General features: G+C 40.4%; 2 protein-coding genes across 9 annotated transcripts in view; one reads left to right on the plus strand and one right to left on the minus strand.

Moving 5' to 3' along the window:
- On the minus strand, positions 1-24,657 carry ecm2 (extracellular matrix protein 2, female organ and adipocyte specific). Of its 7 annotated transcripts, XM_035993264.1 has the most exons (13): positions 24,539-24,657; positions 19,033-19,167; positions 18,087-18,248; positions 14,306-14,494; positions 10,804-11,102; positions 10,296-10,764; positions 9,339-9,454; positions 8,499-8,634; positions 6,773-6,930; positions 4,505-4,644; positions 4,043-4,155; positions 2,999-3,212; positions 1-536 (listed from the first exon to the last, which is right to left on the minus strand). In XM_035993264.1, the coding sequence occupies exons 2-13, from the start codon at positions 19,163-19,165 to the stop codon at positions 368-370; spliced, it is 2,298 nt and encodes a 765-aa protein (XP_035849157.1). In that variant the 5' UTR covers positions 19,166-19,167; positions 24,539-24,657; the 3' UTR covers positions 1-367. The 7 variants fall into 7 exon arrangements, with proteins under 7 accessions (XP_035849157.1, XP_031152662.1, XP_031152659.1 ...); XM_031296802.2 differs by having other exon boundaries at positions 10,296-11,063; XM_031296799.2 differs by having other exon boundaries at positions 10,296-11,102.
- Positions 1-24,677, plus strand: part of LOC116047811 (centromere protein P) — a 106,936-nt gene that overhangs the window by 77,612 nt on the left and 4,647 nt on the right. The window lies entirely within an intron of this gene.

The raw sequence follows: 24,677 nt of genomic DNA on the forward strand, positions 1-24,677 counted from the left end.
TCTCATTTCATTGAATTCTTTCCATTTCTTTATTAGCATTTTCATTTTACTGTGTATGGTGCAGGAGTTCTTTCCATTTAGAGAGTTTAACATTTTACTAAAGGAGACAGATGTGTTTGATTTGAAGTCTGAAGGTGTTCTGCCACTTCACACCAAGCTAAGGTTGGCCAGACGACAGTGCAAAACAACTTACCAGACCTAAAAGAAGAAGCAAATCTTGTTTTTATGCAGCATACAGCATCAGAGGAAGCTGGGGAGGGGAAATATATTATGTTTTGATTTCTCTTGGCACATAAAAAATCTAAATATTTGCCCCTGTGTTTCTGGGGGTTTAAACAAGTGTCTTTTAGTTTTTGGTTTTGTGTGGTCACTTGGTTTTCTGGGGTTTAAGGACCACACTGGAGGAGGAGCGCACACAGGAGAAGGCTATCGGTGAGATCTTCTGGGGGTCGATGTAGTTGTTTTCCAGCCTCAGGGCCACCAGGGTGGTGTCCCCGCTGTGGTTTGGGTCACAGATGCCTTCGTCAGGGATGCTCCTGGAAGACACAGCATAAGGATGCAGTTAGACGCAGCTTTAGTCCTATTATGTGCATAGCGAAAAGTGTAACGTTGATTTTTTTTATCAATAAATTTGACGATCATTTTCTTAATCAGTTAATCATTTGGTCTATAAAATGTCAGAACATTTCCATCACAATTATCTAAAGCCTGTTTTGTCTGACCAATATTTAAAAAATCTAAAGATATTCAATGTACCATATGTATCATAAGACCACAAATCTTAACAATTGAAAAGCTGGTGTGAGTCAGTGTTTTTACATACTTGTCAGGAACAAAAATAATATATCAGTCTAGCCTGTTTTATATCACAGACATTTAATAACGATAATGGAGTTCCTCACGGAAGCATTCTGTGCCCTATGCTGTGGATCTGGACATCTCCATTTCTTTTAAATCAGACATTGTTTTGCCAGCGACCTTACTACATCTGCTCTGGTCACCGAGATTTCGCTCTGTTCTGCCGGTGTCTGTCTCCAGATTTTGACTAACACTAGAAAAAGTCTGTACTGTAGGTTATTGTCATGGTTTGTTCTGTAGTATCACATATGTTAAAATAATCTGCAGTATTTGCTTCGAGTCTGGTTACAATTTCCCACCGGGAGTATCAGCCATCTTGGCAGTGAAGATTGTTATGGTGTTTAAAATGTTATATAAAACTATCCTACAACTTGGACTAAGTATGTGTATCGTGCATGGACCTGTGAGTGAGTAATAAGGTGATTCAGGGTGACTCTCAGGTGGAAACCTGCATCAGCTTGTTTTGTTTCTTGTCGTCAAGACAACACTCAGTTCAGTGAACTTTCAGCTTTAATATTGTCTGGCGGGCTGAGATGAATGATTCAGTCATCTGGTCTGTTGTGGGAGTCTTTGTTGTTGGTCTTATAGGACTGTATTGAATTTTTTTTTTTTTTTTTTTTTTTTTTTCCTTGAGCCATTAATTATTAAAATTAATTTCCATTAATCACCTGGTTTCATTGTTTTCTGTCTGCAGCTTTGCTACTTAATTAACAGTAAAGTACATTTTTATAGATAAACCAAGGCCGGTGGGATTTGATTGCGGTGCAGTATGTTACTCTGCAGCACAAATGCAGAAATGGACAACAGCAGACAATCATGGTAATGCGTGTCAGTGGTATGTAAGGATAGGGCTAAAGGGAGGAATTCAGAGTTCTGATAACTAAGGGAAAAAGCTGTTTGTTACAACTTGGGTCCTATGTTTGTAGTTTAAGAATCAATCTCCATTTTCATTATGCTGTAAAAAAAAATAAAAAAAAATGACATACCTATAATTGACACTTTTAATTGATAATTTTAATTGATAAAAATGTGGGTCCTATTTCTATAGTGTCGTCTGTCATTTCTATTAGTCATTATAACATTGTTCTCATCAAGTTAATAGCTGACATTTAGGAACACAGCTTCCAGATCTTAGCAATTCACTTGGTCAAGTCAAACCATCACTGATGTTGCCCGAGATCACAAATCAGACATTTTCTTCAAATGTCTTTACAATTTGTACATATAATTAGATACTTAATGAGTACGTTATTATAACTCGTTGAAATGACGGACCGGAATGGAAATTTTTAGCATGTGTTTGGCTCTGTTCACATATTGAGAAATATTGTATGTATTAAATAAAATACATCTTCTCCAAACCTCATTAGAACTACCACCCAACTGTTGTAGATGTAGTTCAACCATGGAATGCTGTTATTACAGTAATCTAACTGGGTCAACTGCAGCAGGTTTTTTTCAGTTACTCGTCAGTTTACAGTTAAGTAGCAAATGATTATTTAAAGGGTGAACAAAGTGGAGCATAAAGTCTGTCAATGAAAAGTATGAAGTCAGGTTTTTTTGTTTGTTTTTTTTCTTTTCTTTTTAAAGATTATTTTTGGGGGCTTTTTTCCCTTTATTTCAGAGTGACAGTGGATAGACAGGAAAGGTGGGAGAGAGATGGGGGATGACACGCAGCAAAGGGCCGCAAGTCAGATTCGAACCCGGGCCGCTGCAAAGGACTCAGCCTACATGGGTCAGTTTGTAGCCTCCATCTCAAGTTGCAGATGATCAACCAATTGTTAGAACTAAACATCCATTGACCGTTCTTCCATATCCCAAATAGCTGCATGTGGCGGATATTCTCTGCCACTCCACACAGTATGACCTCAGGTCAGTGCTAAGGTAGACCCACACTTCCATGTAACCACTCACACTGATTAAAACTGGTGAAACTTGATGAAAAACAGGATCAAATCATTCTGCTAGGTTCAAATTATGTTTTTTTAAAACAGGAGTTCAAAATCCAACTCCATTTATGGCGAGAAATCCCAGGAATACTGGAGAAAAGACAGACATATTCCCAGGAAGTAATCATTTTAAAAGCACAGGAAATCCTTCATCCCTAATAGATGGATATTTGTGGATGATGGCTTCATACCTGATCATGTTATTGTTGAGTCTGAGGAAGTGTAAGTTGGTCATCTCGTTGATGCCAGATGGGACAGAGACCAGCTGGTTGTGATCCAGACACAGTTCCACCATGGATTCGTATGAGCCGAAGAACGACTCAGGCTCGATTGCCTCTCCATCCAGTTTGTTGTAAGAGAGGTAGAGATACTCTAAACCAGGGTCCATGTGGGCAAAGACGTAACCTGTGGAGGTGTTGGAAAGAGACAATGTAACTATGGAAGACCATGACCCTGTTTTTGTTTTTTTACAATCTACAAACGATTAGTTTGTTTTATATGTCTATCAAATTTCATAATTGCATTTACATAGTCTCTTTGGTAAGTGAATGAAGGGACTGTGGGACAAAGATGATGGAGCTCATAATGTAATGAACTGTCACATTTTCATCAATACGAGATACAAAGGAAGACAGACGGGCCGGTCAGTTGCTCAAAACGGTGTGCCAGAATGTTAACCTACTTGGTTTTTTGGTTTGGCGCCACTGCAGGCATTGTGGATTTTTTTATTTCCCTATAGTCTTGTTGGATATTTTTTTTTAATTTTCCCTGCACAGTTTGACTGTCATATTTTCCCATTTCTGCCAGATTATGAGACATATTCTCATCTTCTGAATGGCCTTCTCTCCAACTAACTGTTCAGCTTCAACAAGTTCCCCAACTAGTGTTCTCTGTTGTGTTCTTATTTTTTTTTTTAAGTATTGGTTGTCCTGCTCCCTACAGATGCAGTAGTAAAACGGTGGGTACTCTTGTGTTTGTTGTAATTGACCTTCTTCGGCTCAACCAATCACAATTAAGATAACTGCAGGCAACCCCTGAAAGTACCTGAAACTTGGGTTTAGTGCCACCTTGGAGCTCTTTTCGTGCTGTTGAAAATACAATAGTATGTCATTCTTAATTTGGGGGGGGGCCTAAACGTTGAGGAATTCCTCACTCCGACAGTTAATTTTAAACCTCTGCCATCTGCTAGGTTTAATGTTTGTCAGCCATGTGTTCCATCAACACTTTCCACGTACCAGGTATCCTCTCTATGTTGTTTCCCACCAGCACTAAGTGGACCAGAGATCTGGGCAAGTATGATGGAACTAGATAAAGGTGATTATGTGAAAGGTCGATGGACTCCAGATTTCTGCAGAGAAGGAGGAAGATGAGGGGAGGAAGGATTTGTAAGGAAATGAGAACATAAGTAATTAATTGAAAAACTGAATAGAAAATAAGATACCATTCACTATGGTACAGTATAGTACCAAAACAAATGTTCCTTTACTCTTGGAAACACTTAGTAATACATCAGGATAAGGTGGTAATTAAACAGAGATTAAAAAACACTGCTGGAAACGGCACATATAGGTATGGTAGTGAAATGAAAATATCTGTATTGGTGACAGCCAACATGACAATTGAAATACATAGCTAGTAAATTCCTGCAACCCTGGGGAATCATGAGTGATAGTGACAGGTCTTTCTTTTTGTCGGACCTGTGGTTGATCCAGGCCAGCGGGGCGATCCTGTTCTCCTCCAGCCTGTTGTGTCTCAGAGAGACCACGTTCAGACTGTGGGTCTGATTGAAAACTGTCTCTGAGATTTCCTCAATCAGGTTGTTCTCCAAGTACAGCTCCTGAACGACAGAAAAAAAACTGAACCAAATGTCTGACAATGGGCAATCACTGGAATTTAGTGTCGGAGTCACAGTAGGATCCCATAATGAGGTTTTTAATGAGTTACGAGTTTGTCATTAAACTGTTTTTGTTAACTAAGCGCTTTTGGTTAGGAGATCTTGGCACACAAGCCTGTGGTTTGTTGGGACTGTTTCGAGTTATAAATGCATAATCCACCCCAAAACTAAATTCATATTTGTTCTACCTGCAATCTTTGTTTAAACTGGCAACCTAATCAGATGAACACCAGACACACACTGACACATTCTGGGTGTCTGCGGACAGTAGTTACTCTACATCATCCTAAAATCATGATCATTATCACACTTGGCTATACAAAGGTGAAAGTGTCTGATAAATCCTGGAATCCCAGAGCTAATTGGCAAATAACTAATGTTAAAGGTAGATCACAATCTTCAGGACTAATGACAAGAAAAGGTATTGGGTTTTGGATTTACAATAGAGTGTAGAAACAATCGAAAGTCATAACATTTGGTTGGTTTTAAGATAGATTTACAGCAGTAGCATGTCCCTGGTGTGTGTGGTTAACCAGAGGCAGTAATTACAAGTTGGGTGAACTGGTTTCCCACAGGTAGAAGCAGAGTGAAGTCAGAGCCAAAAACAAATACTGATGCATCAGCAAACCTAAATGACTGACTGAACAATATGTTGCTGGCGGGTTTATTAATACTTATTTTTAGCTTTTTGTTTGAGTGTTGTACCTATTTCTGCCAACTGCCTGCCAAAATGTCAGTACAAAGGTTTTTTTCAAAGTGAGTCCTTTGAACATATTGTACCATGAGGATTGAGCCATGATGACTAGTTTTGCCTAGGTCAGTTTACTGGTGGCACCATCACACCAAAGCAGCAGACTGTGGTTGGTGATGGTTTTTGAACCCACTGTGTCCTGAGGCCTGTACTACGAATCAAGATCAACATGCCCTGGATTTATTTCAGTTATCCGGCTTCACTAACCCTAACAACCGCGGTCCCGCATAACCTGTGTCACAACGCTGGTTAACAACTAGTTCAGTCAATCCAGGGTTTCCCAATCCAGCGACACGCACGTTCACATAAAAGAGGTGGTGTTTGCACAGCACGACCAATTGCAAACATCTACCAGAGCCGCATATTTTATATAAGAAGAGCAAATTATAATTCTACATAAATATGAAGAACACAGACATGGTTTTGAAGGCAAAACGCAATACAGTCGCTGCTTCCTAAAACAGGAGGAAAGCTGGCAAAAAAATAGCCGACGCTGTAAATGCGTAAATCAAAACACTTATCAAATATCACTTCCCCATCAGTCAGGCACAAGATCTGAATATAATTATACTTGTGCTTTCCATAAACTGCCGTTGCTTTAGCCCATTATTTCAGTTGCAGCCCTGGCAGTGGAAGCGATCGTGAGAGCAAATAAAAATATATAAAAACATAATTCAAACCGATGTGCGCATTGGCAACACACGGCTCAAGATACTGATACCCTATATGTAATTCCCTCCCATTAAAATCTATATATTTCATAAAAATACCCATCAGGGAATGTTAACGGGGTTGTCGGTCTCTAAATGTTTTAACTTTTATGAGCGCATCCTTCTCTCCCCTCTCTCCCTCTCTCTCCCCCCCTCTCCCCCCCCTCTCTCTCTCTCTCTCTCTCTCTCTCTCTCTCTCTCTCTCTCTCTCTCTCTCTCTCTCTCTCTCTCTCTCTCTCTCTCTCCGCGCACCGAGCTCCGCCTGATCTTCTAAGAACGGTGACACCGTTATCAATCGAGTATTGATTGGTCAGTAGGCGGTGCTTTTACACCGGTTGATCTCTAATCTCCAACTTAACCTACTCCCGACCAGGTTAGGTGTTCAGTATAAGTTACCACGGTGATTGAACCTGGTAACAAGTGTTCCACCGTCGTGGTACAGAAAACCCTGGGTTGAACCTGAAGTTACCTCGTTAACGCCAAATCTTGCTTCGTAGTACAGGCCTTTGGACTTTTATGAATAAAGTCATAAGTCTGCCTATGTGTAGGGGAATGAAGAGGTTAGAGCTGGAAAGATACAGTAGTTATGTAAACAGATATTACTTCATACCAGCAATGAAATGGGAAGGCCTTGTGGTATGATGCGGAAGTGGTTTCTGCCAAGTCGGAGGTAGGAGAGCTGTTTGAGGGGAGCGAAGGCCAGAGGATCTACATTCCCCTCACTCAGCAGATTTCCCTCCAACTCCAGAATCACCAGGCTACTTAGATCTTAAAAGATAAAAAATAAATAAACGTACTGTAAACTTGAAATTTGTCTCGGAGTCAGTGCAGCAAGGAAATGTGTGTCAGACTATAATAGTCAAACAGTTACTTAACAAAACAGCAAATTCTTATTTCATTGTAACATGAATTTATAACATTACTGTTGGATAGGTTATCAAAAGGTAGTGCACAACACATGAGGCTTAGCAATTAAGACTACACATAATCAGTGGTATAAGCTGTGCAGATCACAGTGTGAGTGGCAAAGTGTAACGAAGGTTTACATCACCGAGTGCTGGGCAGCTGCAGGAAAGTGCTGGGAAATTTGATTAACAAAACAATGCACCTACATTAGGGCTGGGCAATATATCAATATTGTTTTGAAAGTGTGATATGAGACTAGATATCCTCTTATATTGTAATACTATAATATGACATAAGTGTTGTCTTTGTAACGTGAGGGTTCGGTATGTGGTGGTGGATCACTCTCTATGAGAACAAACAGCAGGATGGAGACGGATGACTTTCTCCAGCGGTACTTTACTGAGCACCACTCACAACAACAACACTTCCTTGTTCGGACCTTCCACGTGACTGATCTAACCAATCAGAAGCGAGAACTTAGACTGAGGTAAACGTGAGGGAATCAGAGAGGTAGATTATAGAATATCCTGACTGTGTTAAATATGTAAACGTAAATATGTAACTAATAATTGTGTAACATAAATATGTAAATGATTAACTGACTAAACACTGTCAATACATTTCTAGTAAATTAACTCAAATATAAATTATATTAAATTCTGAGCCTTACACCTTTCAACTATGAATTAACTCCACTTCTAAACCTTACATCTTTTACTGGTTTTAAAGGCTGCATTACAGTAACTTGATGTCATTTTCTGAATTTATCAGACTGTTCTAGTTGTTCTATTATTTGCCTTTACCCACTTAGTCATTATATCGACATTGCTGATGATTATTTATCCCAAATCTCATTGTGTAAATATTTAGTGAAAGTAACGATTGTCAACCATACAATATCGTCGCAATATCGAAATTAAGATATTTAGTCAAAAATATCGTGGTACTTGATTTTCTCCATATCGCCCAGCCCTCCTCACCTACAGTAAAATAGTAGCATTTGTGAATTATATAACACAAAAGATGATTATTATTCATTTGAGACAAAGACTGGTTAAAGCCTGACAACACAGGGTCCAATTTACTTTACCTTCAACCAAATGTCAAAGTTGAATCTGATTTTAACTTTTGGTTAAACTGTGAGGTGAACAATCAACTGCCAACAATTGACTTAAGTCAACTGTAGCTAATAAACATTATCTTAGTGAGTTGGCCAAACTACAAAATGAAGCTCCTATCTGGTTAATGTCTCTGGAGAAAGACACACTATTCTGTATCATTTTGATGTTTGCAAATGTAGAGTAAACGGTACTTTCACAGTTCAAAAAGACCAACGGTGTGATGAGTCTATAAACAATCTATTGTCAGTGAATGACAGCTGGCAGAGTATTTTCAGTATGGAGGTGCATCATGGGATACAATGGCAGTACCTTGGAAGCTGTGTTTATTGATTCCTCTCAGTCTGTTCTCGCTGATCTTCAGCTCCTGCAGGGTGGGTGGAAGGTTAGCGGGCACGTCTTCTAGAAGATTCCCATCCAAGTACAGGCGCCTTAGCATCTTCAGACCCTGACACACACACACACAGAGGTAATGGTGATACTGGGAAGTTGACTGCCCCCCCTTCATACCACAAATATTTCCAAAAAATGCCTGTACATCTCTTTGGCCTGTTTATAGTTTTACAGCTATTAGTTAATACCCATTTTAAAAAACAATCACAGGTTTATTTAAAGGCACAGTTTGTAGGATTTAGTGGCATCTAGCGGTGAGGTTAAAGATTGCAACCAACTGAAACTTCTCCTGTGTGCCAAGCGTGTAGGAGAACTATGGTGGCTGATGCAAACACACAAATGGCCCTCTCTATAGCTAGTGTTTGGTCTGTCCGTTCTGGGCTACTGTAGAAACATGGCAGTGCAACATGGCTGACCCGCTCCTTATGTAGATATAAACGGCTCATTCTAAGGTAATGAAAACACAATGATTCCTATTTTCAAGTATTTAGAAACATTAAGTGATTTGTTATTCCGTTATTTGTCTTGTTGGTCTATGTGACACCTAAACATCTTTGGGAATATTGTTGTCATTATGTCACAGAAATTCTCACTTCTTTCTGGTTGATTGTATTACTTCAGATGTTCAGTATATCGGGTTTACACGCTTGCCTTCACACTTTGGTCGCCTTTAGAGAAACACTAGAATTGAGAATTGGCAGATGGTTGGAAGACAAGTTGGGTTTTATTCTGAAGGGCTGCATTGGTTTAGTGTCTTACTTTGAAGGCTTTAGCATCAATGCCGGCAGATGTGATTTTGTTTTTCTTCAGATCGATCCATTCAAGGTTAGGGATGCCATTGAAGGCTTCTGCTGGGATGCTGCTGATGTTGTTGCCTGCAGGTCAGAAGAGTTTCAGTCAGTTTACACTGAGAGCATGTGTTTTCAAATTGGTGACTGTGATTCTCAGGTTGCTTGTGTTTTATTTAATTGCATTTTTTGTTTCTAAATGCAACTTATAGGATTAGGTTCCATTTGATTGAATAAAATGGCAGAATTTGCTGCAAGTGTCTCTCCTCACTCTTTTTATTAGCGATGAAACAGGTAAGCTGATCGTGTCACATCAGTTTTTGGAGTCCGAATCTCCAACTTAAACTTCCATTCTTTTCAGATGAATAATTTAAAGTATGAGTCTGGTGTTTTTCTACAGTATATTTTTCTTATTGTCAACAAATCCCATGGGCAGACGAGGGCTGTCACCTAAATTCTGATGATTCAATTAATCATGTCCTCATGTTTGAGTAACGTTTGCTAATAAATTACAGTGCCCAGCTTTTTTAGGAAACTACTGAACCTTTAAAAAGAAACTATACATCTTTGAGCCGTAGATGTATAGCAGACGGACGAACACATTGTTGGTTTTGGTCTTTTTGTGAGATTTGTTGTTAATAAGGAAACTAAAGAATGATTCCAGACTCATCTATTAAGCAACTTAATAGTTCTGAATTAGGACCTCCAATATTTGGAAAAAAAAGTAGCTAATAAAAATGTGTGCAAAATTTAGTAGGCTGCACTTAATCAGAATTAAAAAAGAAAAGAAAATCTCAACTACAAACTATAAATACAATGCTCAGACGAGTGACATATGTGTTAAAGTGGTAAAGATTGTTCTGCATGTTGCAGTGTGTGGAGCTCTCTGGCACTACCTTCTCCTTCTCTGGTCTTGGTGCTGACTTACCCTCCAGACTGAGAGACCTGAGCTCCGGTATGGCCAGAGGAGGGAAGTAGATGAGTTTGGCGTTCTCGCATGTCAGGGTGACATCAGAGATGTAGCAGCCTGGAGGGAGGCCTCCTCTGTTTACTACTACCACCTCCCTCTCCTCTCCTTCCTCCTCCACCTCTGCTTCCATCTCCTTCAGCTCATCCTCTGTGGCAGCAGGAGGTCTTGGGATGGGAGCAGGGAAGAGGTCTGGTTTCTCAGGTTCCTCAGGTCCTTTTGGGGGCATCTCAAACACATCTCCTCTCAGCCACAGCGCCTCCTCTACTTCCTCCTGCTGCTCCTCTTCCTCCTCCTCCTCCTCCTCCTCCACCAGAGCCAGTAGTTCTTCCCTCAGCATCTCCTCCTGCCTCCACCTTTCCTCCTCTAGCTTCCTTTCCTTCTCCCTTGCTTCTCTCTCCGCTGCCTCTTTGCGTTTCCTGTCTTCCTCCTCTTGTCTCCTTTTCTCCACCTGCCGCCTCATCTCCTCCTCCATAAGCCTCCTCCACTCCTCCTCTTCTTTCTCCACCTGCAGCTTTAGCGCCTCCTCTTCCTCCCTCCTCCTCTCCTCCACTATCTTCCTTTGTTTCTCTGCCTGCTCCTTCCGCTGCTTCCTCCTCTTCTTCCTGGCCTCATCCTTCTTCCTTAGGCGCTCCTCCTCCTGGCGGTGCTCCTCTTCCTCCCGCCAGAGGATTCGCTGGATCTCCTCCTGGGTGAGCGGGCTCACAGGCTTGCCGGGATCGTTGCCAACTGGGGAGTCACCAGAAAGGTCAAGGCTGAGGTCAGGGTCTAGGGTGGGTGTAGGGTGGTGCGGGGCAGCCAATCAGAGGGCAGGAGGTGGTCGAGAGGAAAGAAAAAGGTGATGGTATAGAAATAAGGAAGGTAAGAACGGGATAGAAATAAGAGTAGAGAAGACAAAAGAGAAAGAAGGAAAGGAGAAAGTAGAAAAATAAAACTAAAAGAGAATGATACAGGATGGAGATTAAAGTTGTTGAGGACAGACAAACAAGAGGTGGACAGACAGACAAACGGCTGTGTGTTAGTGTTGTAGACACACATGCAGACAGACCAGCTTGTTGTAGCTACAGAGCAGACGGCTGCTGTAGACCAGTCTGGACCAGATCCCATTGAACTGCTCTTGTATGACCACAGTCAGGTAAAGCTGGTCTTTTTGTGTTCACATATGTTGGTGCCAGCTGGTACTGAATTTAAATTGAATAAAACGATCTTATATATATATATATATATATATATATATATATATATACACACACTCACCTAAAGGATTATTAGGAACACCATATTAATACCGTGTTTGACCCTATCCTATCAATATGGGCCAACATTTCTACAGAATGCTTCCAGCACCTTGTTGAATCAATGACACAAAGAATTAAGAAAGTTCTGAAGGCGAAAGGGATCCCCCACACCATTACACCACCACCAGCCTGCCCAGTGTTTACGCCAAATTCTGACTCTACCATCTGAATGTCTCAACAGAAATCGAGACTCATCATACCAGGCAACATTTTTACAGTCTTCAACTGTCCAATTTTGGTGAGCTTGTGCAAATTGTAGCCTCATTTTCCTATTTTTAGTGGAGGTGAGTGGTACTCGTGGGGTCTTCTGCTGGTGTAGCCCATTCGCCTCAAGGTTGTGTGTGTGTTGTGGCTTCCAAATGCTTGGCTGCATACCTCGGTTGTAACGAGTGGTTATTTGAGTCAAAGTTGATCTTCTATCAGCTGGAATTAGTTGGCCCATTCTCCTCTGACCTCTAGCATCAACAAGGCGTTTTCGTCCACAGGACTGCCGCATACTGGATGTTTTTCCTTTTTCAGACCATTCTTTGTAAACCCTAGAAATGGTTGTGCATGAAAATCCCAGTAACTGAGCAGACTGGAAAATACTCAATCCAGCCCGTCTGGCACCAACAACCATGCCACGCTCAAAGTTGCTTAGATCACCTTTCTTTCCCATTCTGACATTCAGTTTGGAGTTCAGGAGATTGTCTAGACCTGGACCACACCCCTAAATGCATTGAAGCAGCTTCCAAGTGATTGGTTGATTAGATAATTTCATTAACGTGAAATTTAACAGGTGTTCCTAATAATCCTTTAGGTGTGTGTGTGTGTGTATATATATATATATATATATATGAACGTGTGAATATTTTAGACCAACCTTAGCTCACTTGTCTAACACTTAATGCTGTTTTATAGTCATAAAACTGTGTGCCAAAAGGGACACTTTGTCTGAGAATACCTCAGTGTCACTTGATGGACCAACACTTTTCTTAAAGTAATAAGAAAAGTATAAAACAGATCTTAGTGTTATTCTTTTACAGTTGACTCCACACATACTGTGCAGTACAGCAGACATAGTTAATACATAGTGTACTTATACAGATATGTACATGTTTCTATAGTTACTGCTACCATGTCAGATGCTGTATTCCACCTACAAAATGTCTTTGAGAGGTTTCCTCCTGCTTCACCTCCATACATGCACACAGTGACTTTGCAGTGTATGACTGTGAACAATGAGTTTATTACTGTCAATTCAACTACTGCCGTTTTTTCCTACATAATTTCACAAAGGTTATATGGACAAATTGTTTACAATAAATAAATATATGGAGCTGATCAGCAAAGCATTGATCACAGAGCCTGACATATGCACTATATTGAGCTACCACACAGCCATACCCTCATTATACTACCGTTTAAGTGTGGTGCTATTTTGAGCCTTGTTATTGGTAGAAAATAGTGATACCCCATGCCCCAAAAGCTAGCGTTAGCGGCTAACCACCAGTTTTGCGGTAGCTTGTTAAAAGCTAGAGACTCATTAGATTAGCATGAAAACAGATCCCAGAGAACGTTCGACTAGGTACACATATGTTATTAACCCCTAGGTTCATTTTACGCCGGAATTGTCCTTTAAAGCAGGCGTCTCTTCCTCACCAAGTTTCGTACAAAACTAAAACTCCAGATCAAGAAATGATATCAGCTATTGTCCAATCGGAGCTAACGGGAGTTTCCTTCTTGGGTTATTGAACAATTTCCACCCATTACTTTTGTCATTTGTGCAGTTTATGGCACAACTATATATATATATATATATATATATATATATATATATATATATATATATATATATATATATATATATATATATATATATATGGCCCTATAAACTCACAATAATGTTGCTTGGCAACTTGTCTATATATCTTTGTATGTACATATGAGGCAATGACTCCTTTGTTAGAGATTTTTAACTTTTATATGCTCTAAACTAATAACTGCATTTTAACTTTATCCTTGGCTCGGTGCAAGTGTACCTGAAGTTAGCCCGAGTGGCTTCCCCTTTTTCTACATTTGACCATAAAGTTTGACTTCAAGAGCACCTTGATTCACCTGGAGTTTACAACTTTTCAACCGTGAGCACCTGGTTTCTTTTTCTTTTTACACCTTTGTATTTTTTGTAGATTCAGATGTACTGTACCTCCAGTTTTCATCAAGGCGAGATTGAATTGACAGTAAAGTGAAACCTATCCTGGACATGTTGAAAACATGTAGTATCTTCCAATAATACAGACATGTTAAAACTTTCACAACATGTGTTGAATTGATCCAAAATGTGCTAAACACATTTTATAAAGCCATGATGGAACAGGAAGCAACATGCCGAGGCCTCAGAGATGGAAACAAAATATTTAATTTAATTTCTTCCATGAGACGTGATGAGTAATATAACTTGAATGATGAAGACTTTAACTCCAAAATGAGACTTCTACTTGATCAAATGAACCTGTTGGAAAGCTGAGGGTAGATGTAGATCTAATTATGATTTCCAGTAAAACTTGTGTTTTCTTATGATTTTTAAAGTGTTGAAAGAAAATCCTTCAAATATTGGTCCTGACTGTCAAACATTGCTCATCTCTGTTGCCTCTTGATGTTGCACCATGGCGTTTCCACATGTTGTGTTTCTACCTGACTCCATGCAGACGGGGCAGCACTCCCCAGCAGGGGTGAAGGGGAAATGGCAGTGTACTACGGGACAGGTGATCTCGTCACAAACCACTCGCCCTCCGGTACACAGACAAGTCACACAGGGCTTAGGAGACCAGACAGCCTGGTTGAACATGGTCAGACCCCGGTACACACACTGGCCCTGCTTACCTGAAACAACAGACACATCACAGTCAGTTCAGTAGTTCATTATAGTTCAAGATCGTTATTGGTTTCACAGTGGGTGAAATATGAAGAGGGTAAAAGTAATTTGGTTATTGTTGAATTATGACCGAGTCTATACGCGAGTCTATTTAACATCAGTAATACGTCAATGAAAGCCAGCGTGATGTGGATAAAATGAAAGGCCTTCATACGTATAGGCTACTCCCACACCAACAGCAGGCACAATCATGGTTCTCTTTATTTATAATAGTTCGCCTGTTCGTGTAGGCAGATGTGTTTACACATGCAGTTGCCGCAAACAGCGATCAGTGGATGGCAAAAAAAAGTATAATTTGACGCTACTATTCTTATTTCCACCGAAGGAACAGCTGTCATTGAGCACAACAGACAGAATTGAATCACTGAACAAATCAGAAATGTAGGCAGAGATTAGAGGTCTAGAACAAGGCAAATTTAAACCTGCGGGGTTACAGCTTTAACCTAACATCCAGGACAACAACCGAACTGTTTGGACCCTTGTCATCCTCCTCCTCCTCAGCAGCAGCCCTGCTGCTGTAATTGCTGTATGCGTCTAGTCAAATCTAAAGCCTGTACTTTACCATCAGAAAAAGACAAAGCAGTTATTTGTAGGGTTTCCACTCCTCCCTCTGCATTAACTCCACCTTTTAACATCAGACCTGGGACAGGACGAGGCTGTGACTGGTTGTGAGTCAGTAGGAAAAACTGTAAACTACTATGATACAGCAGCAAGAGGCTCTTTGTTTCTATTTTAAGTCCGTCCTGTCTGTCATCTATCCTTTCTAATGGTATGCTCTTTGTTACATCCATAGAAACACAGGTAGTTAAGAGGCTCAGGTTATTTCTCTTAAATACCATCTCTCCTATTTCTGTCCTTTTTACTGAGAGGAGTGTGACTGTCACCCTGTCATCTCTGCTGGAGCACATACTTTAGAGCTTTTCTTTTCTCTGTAAAATATTGTCTTGCTGTTGTAGAATATCTGTATTGTCTAGTAAATTGCAGGGTTTTGTTTAAATAATAATAGCAACCATCAGACTCTGCTGTGACACCATTATTCTATGTTGATCACTGCATATTTCCATGAGTTTTTCTACTTGCAGTGAAAAAAATTGTTGATTCATTGATTGACAATGATTGACAATGACATAATTTTTAAAGCAAAAACACAGATAAGTCTATGTTTCAACCTTCAATGTGACAATGTTTCTGCTTTTCTTACTTGTATGTCATTATAAACTGAATACCTTTTTGGACTGTTGGTCGGCCAAACCTAAGCACTGAAACTTAGGAGCCCCCAAAGTCAAAATTTTTATCTTTCTGTGCATTAGCTAATATAAACTAAAAGTAAATGGCGTAATTTTTAGTTTTAAAAAAAAAAGTCAGAACAAAGGTCAGATGCAATGAAGACTGTTGAAAAGGCTGATCTAAATATGTAATTCCAGTAAATGCTGATTAAGGGGGGAGGCACCAATGCATTGGCACAATGCACCAGAGTCACAGAGGACGCACGGTCACTTTTTAAAGTGTCATTCTTAGGGCCCTCATTAAATAAAAAGAAAATGGGCTAGTAGGTTGACCTTAGATCTGCTTATTTTGTCAAACTGCTGTTCCAAAGATCAATAATTAGCTTTCACACTGTTACACTTTTACCCTGTAACATTCGCAAAGATAATTGGTTATCCTGTCAGCCCGATATCTGTAACTTTCTGTTTCTGTAACTGCTGTTAGTTGTTACATTACAGTAGTTTTGTCTGCTTGTCTGAACACAGAGGCATGTTCTCAGATCCCAAACAACAGCAAAAACAGAACCAGAAAAAAACCTGCAGCTGCCACCAGCACCACCTTCCCTTCTAATTACATAATGCTGACTTTATTGTTTTAAACTGAAGGGTTTCTACGTAGCTTTGAGGTCCTTCTTTTGAGTCTCTGTCCTTAACTCTGTGTAGGACTTATTATATGTCAAGCTCTTTTCCCACAGATGGTTTTCCATTCTGTTCATGTTGGAATGTGATGATTTGTCATTAAATTACTGAGCTGTAACAGGCAGCTTCAGTATGAGAAGAGGATGAAGCCTCAGAGCTAAGCTGTTCTCTTACATCTTGTTTGATTTAAAATGTCCTGTTTTATTCAGTAATTTTTTTTTGTTGTAATAAGATTTATTGACTAAAAAACTCTTATGTAATATACCACTTACCAGTTTTAAATGCAAAGACATACTCAGCCTGTTTCCATGTTGGTTTACACATAAACATACAAACACTGAGACAAATTAACTTGTTAAATTGTTTTTGAAAACGGGTGCATGCTAGTGCACTGTTTAAATCTACTTGAAAGTTTGAAGTTTTATCCTACATGTTTTTATTTTCTAAATTAAAACAGACTTTTTGTGGATTATTTTTGGTGGTATCAGAGATTTTATATTTATAAAGTAAAGGCTGGAACATGCCTTTCCGTTTGCACATAAACAAACCCACACTGGTGTTGCTCAGCGACTTTCACATGGTTGTTTTCTTTTAAACTTTGGATATTATGTTAATATGGCCACTTCAGTTCCATTGTTCTATTTTAACTTGCTTCTTAAACAGAAGTTTGATTAATCAGCTTGTTTGATATGTAGCATTGCACAGCATGTTATATTTGGTAGGGGAGCGGCAACAATTGTTGATTTATCAATTAGTCTATCGACATAAAAGTATTTGCAACAATTTTGATAATAAATATAAGCAGTTTATCAAGCCAAAACAACACATTTTTGATGGCTCCAACTTCTCCAGTCTGTTTTATAGGCTTAAGGATTTGATAATGAAAATAATAAATGTTGCAGATCTATTTTGGAGGTATGGTACCCATAACACCCTTCACCACAAAGATCTGTAGAAACGTGAACATGTATCTTTGCGGAAGTTTAATTATTAAATCCTAATTTATAACAACCCTAAAAAGCCTGATCAGAGCATCTGTAGTAGTTACTGGTCTCACTAACCTGAGTTAAGGTTGAGTTACTGGTCTCACTAAACAAAATGTTTGGTCTCATTAACTTGGATTAAGGCTTTGTTTCTAGTCTTGCTGGTTTTACTTACCTGGATTAATCCTTGTTGTCCTCGGGTCAAATTTGACCCGTTTCAACCAAATTGCCTTAAAATAACATGGATGCATGGAGGTACGTCGTATTGAACCCATACAGCGTTCTTGCAGGTAAAATGAAGGATTACTTCCTTGAATGTTGGATGTTTTATTCAATTTTAAAGCATTTGAAAACATTTTTTTTAAAGGATTTAAAACCATTTCCCAGACTAAACTTTGACATAAACCAGTCTGTGATTTTACTCAACATCCTCTGAACTAAACTATTAGTCACTCAAAAATTAGGTAATATGTCATTTAAATAAGGTTTATTGACCAATAATTGAATAAAAAAAAAACGTAGAAAACATTTTTTTAAAAGCATAGAAAAAAAAAATGACTAAAAATCTTTCGCCAAAAAAAAGTTCATTTTAAATTTCCTGATCGACTGGAAGACAACACAAGGGTTAAGTCGGTGTTGCTGGTCTCACTGACCTGGGATAACGTTGTAGCTGGAGTGCTGTTCTTGTAGGTTCTTGTAGGACTCCAAGAAAAGAGTGTTTTCTTGTTTTTCTCCGGGCACCACTGGGATGCCGGGACCAGGAACCAGTCTGATCTTTGGAGGTCTAGAGTGCCCCGCTCTGGCCCTCCCAGGACCTGCAACACATGGTCATATCAATTTTCATCTACATCTATCTAGAAACTTCTAAAAGGCAGACAGGTTTTGAACCAAAAATAAGTAATTGTGTTTTAGCCATATCAGTAGACAACTTGTTGTCTACGAGCCAGGTCTTGATCTTACTAAATTCCTCACTTGAGACTGACTTTACTGTATTCCCATTATTTTGTAAAAGGGCCCTAAAATGATTAGATCAGTGGCATTTATAAATACACAAAAATATTTAAAAGATTCCAAGTATTCACATATAATAAAAAAAAACGTAGGGGGCCCAAGATGCTCCCTTGAGGGACTCTACGTGTTAAAAGTTGATTTGGTGTCATTAGTTTTTTAAATTTGAAAGAAAACACGACTGCACTATGAATTGTGACGGCCAAAGAACATAAGGTGATGTTAGGAGTGAGCTCAAACCTGGCGTTCAGGCCTTTTGAGATGCTGCATGAAGTCACTGCGCCCAGTGGGTGTTGGTCAACAAATTGCGCCAACGTTAACTGCTGCTAAGAACTGAAATGTCTCCTTTTTTTACATTTCTATGTCTACAACTGTTCCATGCTTTGAATATGTTTCCATCGTGATTTATTTTTTCACTTTTAAATGCTAAGCAAGCATTTTCTCCTTCTTTCAGTCTTTGTGCTAAGTTAGGCTAACACATGCTGGACTTATCTCAGAGAATACACTGATAACAATCTTCTTATCTGGCAAATCCTCTTGTTAGCCATTGTGTCAGATATCAGTGTTTTTCTTTAAGAGGCAGAGTCTTACCCTGTCCGTCCCTCTTCCTCTTCCCCCGGCGGATCTCACCATTCTGGTTGCGATGTCTGATCTTGGCCTGGGCGTCTGAGACGGTCAGGACCACTAGCAGCCACAAACTGGCTACCACCAGCCACCACCTCATCCCTGCAGAGCAGCACAGTCCAGGTTCAGGTTGCCTCACAGAAACATTTACCTCCAATGGTTGTTCTCTATGTCTGTTGATAGATCGGTCCTATTAGTATCAAAACCTTCTAAGTACTGATAACAAATTGACGCTTTTTTCAAAGCCTTACTTTGAGAAATATAAACATGTTTTTCTACAAAACCCCTTTTCTCATTTAAAAGCCAAAATTCTCAAATATTAAATGGAAGTCTAAACACAAGCAGCCATACACTTTTTGATACTACAGTACAAATGTATTTCAGCCTGTACACAAAAAGAAATGGGTTTGATACCCAGCCCTAGACTTCACTGGTTTCTCAGCAGGATCCAGCAGGATTATGAAATATACAAAAAGAAAATAAAACAGTTAATTCTCCCAACAGCCATGGGTGGAAATCAAAAGTTCAGAAATGCTAGGCTACCCCATGGTAAAACCCCAAGGTTTGAGTCTAACCAGGGACCTATATTTCCAGTCATTCCCCATCTCTCTCTCTCTCCCCTCATTTCCTGCCATCTCTCAACTGTTGAAGACAAATGATTGGTTTGGATTGGATTGGAAAATAATTTAAATCCTGAATTATTGCAGAAACCAGCAACTGGAACCAAAAAGACAGATCCATGTTGTTTCTCCGCCCGCAGTAAAATAGACAAAAATGAAGACAGGTTTTTACCTGCTGCAGCTTCTCAGACAAAAAAGAGCTGTCAGTGATGTTGCTGGCCCTGATATAGCTTTCTGCTGGGGTCCTAATGGGTGTGTGTGAGTGTGTGCATGTGCGTGTGTAATGACTAGTCTATACACAGCAGTCCTGTCATTATTAAAGCAGATCTAACACACACCTTCACACCTCATAGTTGGAGCAGTTCTCTGTATCAGCCTCAATAACCGTAATAAATGTGCTGTAGCTGTGTCCCAGTGCATGATGGGGGTTGTTGGTGCTGTTAAATCATAGGCGCCTCTGATTTATTGGGATGGTGCCCAAACAAGCCTGACTATCCAGAAAGAGACATTTAGTATTGTATGCAGCACGTCTCCACATGTAGCTCCTCTGTTACAGTCAGAATAACCGCAGCACTCCTGAAATATCCAAACAGAAAGACTCAGCCTCAGATTAGCATTTCTATTGAGTTTCACTTTCAGACCACATGATCTTGGATTCAATGCCAGGTCCTGATTATGCACTCTGACCTTTCAATTAAATTAAAGCACAAGAAGTTATCCACATCAAACTGTAATAATTGGGTTCAGATCAGTTCATGGTGCCAATATTAGCCTTTAATAATAACACTGTAATCCAACACCTGTCCCAGGCCTAACACTAACAGTGACCCACACATCTATAGTATATGACTCATATTCATAGTGTTGTTTTTACTAACCTATATATGTGCACTTCGGTTTACATTCTGAACCAGCACATGAAAACTTGAATGAAGCCTCTGGACTGGAGTAATGTCGACACTGATTTGCATATAGCTGGGAAAACCAAGACATGTGATCTGGCCAACAGAGACACAAATGTGGCTTACATTGTGTCCAAAATCACACCCTTGTCCACTCATTCACTACTCCCTTCAAAAAGACCGTTTAGTGAGCAGTAAATTGAGATTTCCAGTGTTTTCTCTATGTTGATTTGACCGTGGCAGCCCCCCACAGCAACATTTCTGCCCCCCACGGTATCAGAAATAGGGCTGCATTGTTAGAGTGCATGTCGGAGAATTTCGCGGACACACGCTTCACAGCGCGAACTGGCACGCGCATTGCATTGCAATTTTTCTTTTTACCTCTAAAGGGCCGGACACACAGAGCCGATAATCGGCCGTTGGACAGTCTGGCGAGGTCAGTGACTCGAGTCTGTTCGGTGTGTTCCGTGTCGTCGTCCGTTGGAGGAGCCGTCGGCCTTCATTTTCGCCAACCTGACATGCTCAGTCAGAGACAGGGGAGTTGAGACTCACCCGGAAGTGGCAAGCGGGATGAGCGTGACTAAGCCTCTCAAAATCTGATGAAAATCTTTTAAACTGACCTTTGCCTATCTGAAATGAAGACAGATTCAGCAACTGCATGGCCTACTTCTCGCTTAAAATGTTTTCAGAAACACGTTTCGGTGAACTATTTTAGTTCAATATGAGATCGTATTCTGAATGAGTCGCCATTAATGGCCAATCCGGAAGCAGCAGCCAGACCCACGTGACGCGTTCATCCAATCAGCTGCCGTTTTTAATTTTTTGGGCGACAATACAGATTAGCGCCGCCTGCTGTTATGGAGACGTATTTCGTCGCTTTGGTGTGTTCTGAGGCACTTTTTTTGACCAAGTCAGTCCAACTGCCTTTTCTGCCGGGGGTCGGCCGTCTGGTTGGTGTGTAACTGCCTTTAAACTGACCTTTGTCGATCTGAAATGAAGACAGATTCAGCAACTGCATGGCCTATTTCTCGCTTAAAATGTTTTCAGGAACACGTTTCGGTGAACTATTTTAGTACAATATGAGATTGTATTCTGAACAAGCCGCCATGACAGTCTGTCTTTGAATTCCCGGAGAAACAAGAACCACGTGACGCGTTCGTCACGCCTGCTGTTATGGAGACGTATTACATCTTGTCGCTTTGGTGTGTTCCGAGGCACTTTTTTGACCAATTTGGGGACACTGATCAGCCCAACTGCCTTTTCTGCCGACGTTTGGCCGTCGGCTCTGTGTGTCTGGGCCTTAAGACAAGTTCTGTTGTGGGAATTTTTCAGAGCACTATATATTGCATATATTTACACTCAGAGTTCAAACACTCAAACAAAATGGGGTGATGTGGGTAAATATAGTGATACAATAAGTAAGGAGACAAAAGTGTAAATGGGGCCCAAGATAAATGAGTACAGAATTTAAACCCTTCATGATTATAAAAAAATGAAACAACAATGAATTTGTTGGCAACCAAAAACTACTGCTTCCATGAAGTTTTACCAGAGCGGCAGCGCACACATTACACGTCATGATAAGTGGGTCTCCCTTATCCATGACATCCACTCACACTCTGTTTTAATCATTCACATTTTCTTTTAGATGAAAACAAAACTTAAGTCTGCAGCTCCACAGACCAAAGGTCTGACCACAGTCAGTCAGGCTCTGAGACCCTCCCACCACTACTCCAAAAGGCCAATAGGAAACCAGAAGTCGAGAGAGAGAGAGAGAGAGAGAGAGAGAGAGAGAGAGAGAGAGAGAGAGAGAGAGAGAGAGAGAGAGAGAGAGAGAGAGAGAGAGAGAGAGAGAGAGAGAGAGAGAGAGAGAGAGAGAGAGAGAGAGAGAGAGAGAGAGAGAGAGAGAGAGAGAGAGAGAGAACAGAGGGGAGAGAAAGGGAAAAATGTTCAGCACTTCAGTTTCTGGATGAGCAGGCTCAGACGGAGAGACTTCCAGCAGGAACAGCCGAGGACAAAAATAACCTAGAGGCCGTTTGTGTGAAGTTTAATGAAACCCAGACAGTGTTGAGCTGAAGTTTTGTTCCGTTTGCTTCCTAAGTATTTCACTTATAAATTGGGCTTGGGGAAATAGTTTGAAAAACGTCTGCATGACTTTTTTTATTTCTAACGTCTATTCCTCTTCCTTTTCAGTAACAAATGTTCCAAAACTCCACATTTGACAATTTCTTCACACTGAAAAATAACTAAAGTTTGACTCCACGCAGACTTGATTGGTCATTGGTGTTTCAAATGTCTGACAGTTGTTCTCCCTCCACAACTCCACCAGCTTTACCTCCCCTGTAACTGTAGCTGCTTTAAAACAAACCGTCTGGGGCTGAAACTACCAATTACTTTCATCATCACTTAATCTCTTTGATCATTTTGTCTATAAAATGTCAGAGAGGTTGTTAAAAAATGCTCCTCGCAGTTTCTCTGGTTACAGGCAGCCATGTGCAGTTTAGCTTCTGTTTCTTCAGCCATCTGTAACACTGTGCATCTTCTCACACAGAGTCTCTGTCACGAGTCCGCTTAAAACTGGAAGTTGCTGAGCTTTTATGTGCAATTTGAAAAACAAAATATTATCTGCAGAGATAATTAATGTCCAGAGATCAAACCACTTTGGAGTTGGAGCGGCAGCATCGTGATCTTTACTTTTCTATAATCTTGTTTCATCTTTCTAATTTGTCCCGCTTTGATCAACCGTGTCCTCTGGTTGACCGCTGAGTAATAAAAGTAATAGTGACGGTCCGGACATGTTGGTTTGTCCGACAAATTCTCTTCACTATGCTTTAAAGGATTGGTTGTCCTGCTCCATATAGATGCAATGGTAGTGAAATGGTGGTCAATGTTGTTTTTGTTGTATGATTGATAGCACTGCAGCCAATCCCAGAAAGTACCTGGAACTAGTAATTTTATTATAACCTCCTGAACCCATTTAGTTCCAGGATCTCGTCCCATGTTACTTAACATTCCTGCAGTGGAAATAGGCTAATAGGGCCCTGACAGAGTAAGCTGAGCTTAAAGAACTAGCCCGACAAAGACAGACACGACAAAGACGGGCCTTATGTCCTCTGTCTACGACCGTCGACCAACATTAAGTGTGTGTTCTGCGCCTCTGAGAGAGTTCCTTGCTACCCAACGAGGACCATTTTGTAACGTACACCTTTGGGTCTTGTGTCAGGTTTGTGTCTCCAGATTGGCAGTCCCATTCAGTCTCGTCATATCATAGATGCAGACTGCAGACCAGCTCTCAGTTGTTGGCTTGTACAGAACTCTTCGCCACTGTGAACCTCAGATTCTTGGAATAGAAGTTGATAAAAAAAAAAAAAACTTAATGCAGCTGACTCAGTAAAGTTTTGCTTTGCTGAAATGTGCTCGCTATCAAAGCCTTGTTGACAATGACTGAGAAATTACTCTATACCAGTGAAACTGAGGCCGAACAAATTACAAGTCAAGTGAAAACCAAATTCTTTTTAGCAACAAAAAAAAAGGCAAAACCTGGATATAGATGGTCTACCTGATTTAGTTATAGCACTCCCCAAGTCTCCAAACGCCACAGAAGGTCATCAGTGAGCTAAGGGGAAAGGAATTGAGGAGTGCTGCATCAAAAACCAGGAAGAGCACAGACGTGTAAATGTATTTTAAACATGAGAGAATCTGGTCCCTTCAGGTCCATTCTGGTTCAGGTCTGTGCTGCTTTCTGTTAAGATCCTGTAAGTCACGGGTACAAGCGCTTTGTTTTTTGTCTTTTGGACCTGTGAAGATCATCAACAGCGACTGAAACAACTGTTTACAAACCATCGGAAGACAGACAGACAGACAGGCAGGCAGAGAGGGGAGGAGCTGAGCAGACAGACAGACAGGCAGGCAGACAGGCAGGCAGACAGACAGACATTAACTCTACTTTACCAGCAGTTTGAAGGCAGCTGCAAGACCTGAGGCCAAATTCTTCCACCCTCTTTTCTCCTCCTCTGGTTCTGCAGGAGCTCCAGGAGAGGTGTGTGTGTGTGTGTGTGTGTGTGTGTGTGTGTGTGTGTGTGTGTGTGTG

This window comes from Sander lucioperca, chromosome 16 (genome assembly GCF_008315115.2).
Source record: "Sander lucioperca isolate FBNREF2018 chromosome 16, SLUC_FBN_1.2, whole genome shotgun sequence".
Classification (NCBI taxonomy): Eukaryota; Metazoa; Chordata; class Actinopteri; order Perciformes; family Percidae; genus Sander; species Sander lucioperca.

What these genes read in the sequence shown, in the direction of transcription:
- ecm2 (XM_031296799.2), bottom strand. Translation starts at nt 19,165, where the DNA reads ATGAGGTGGTGGCTGGTGGTAGCCAGTTTGTGGCTGCTAGTGGTCCTG. An exon ending in GAGGAAGAGGGACGGACAGG is followed by an intron (nt 18,249 to 19,032) that starts GTAAGACTCTGC and finishes CATGTGTTGCAG; the next exon opens with GTCCTGGGAGGGCCAGAGCG. An exon ending in CAGGTCTCTCAGTCTGGAGG is followed by an intron (nt 9,455 to 10,295) that starts GTAAGTCAGCAC and finishes TCTGACCTGCAG; the next exon opens with GCAACAACATCAGCAGCATC.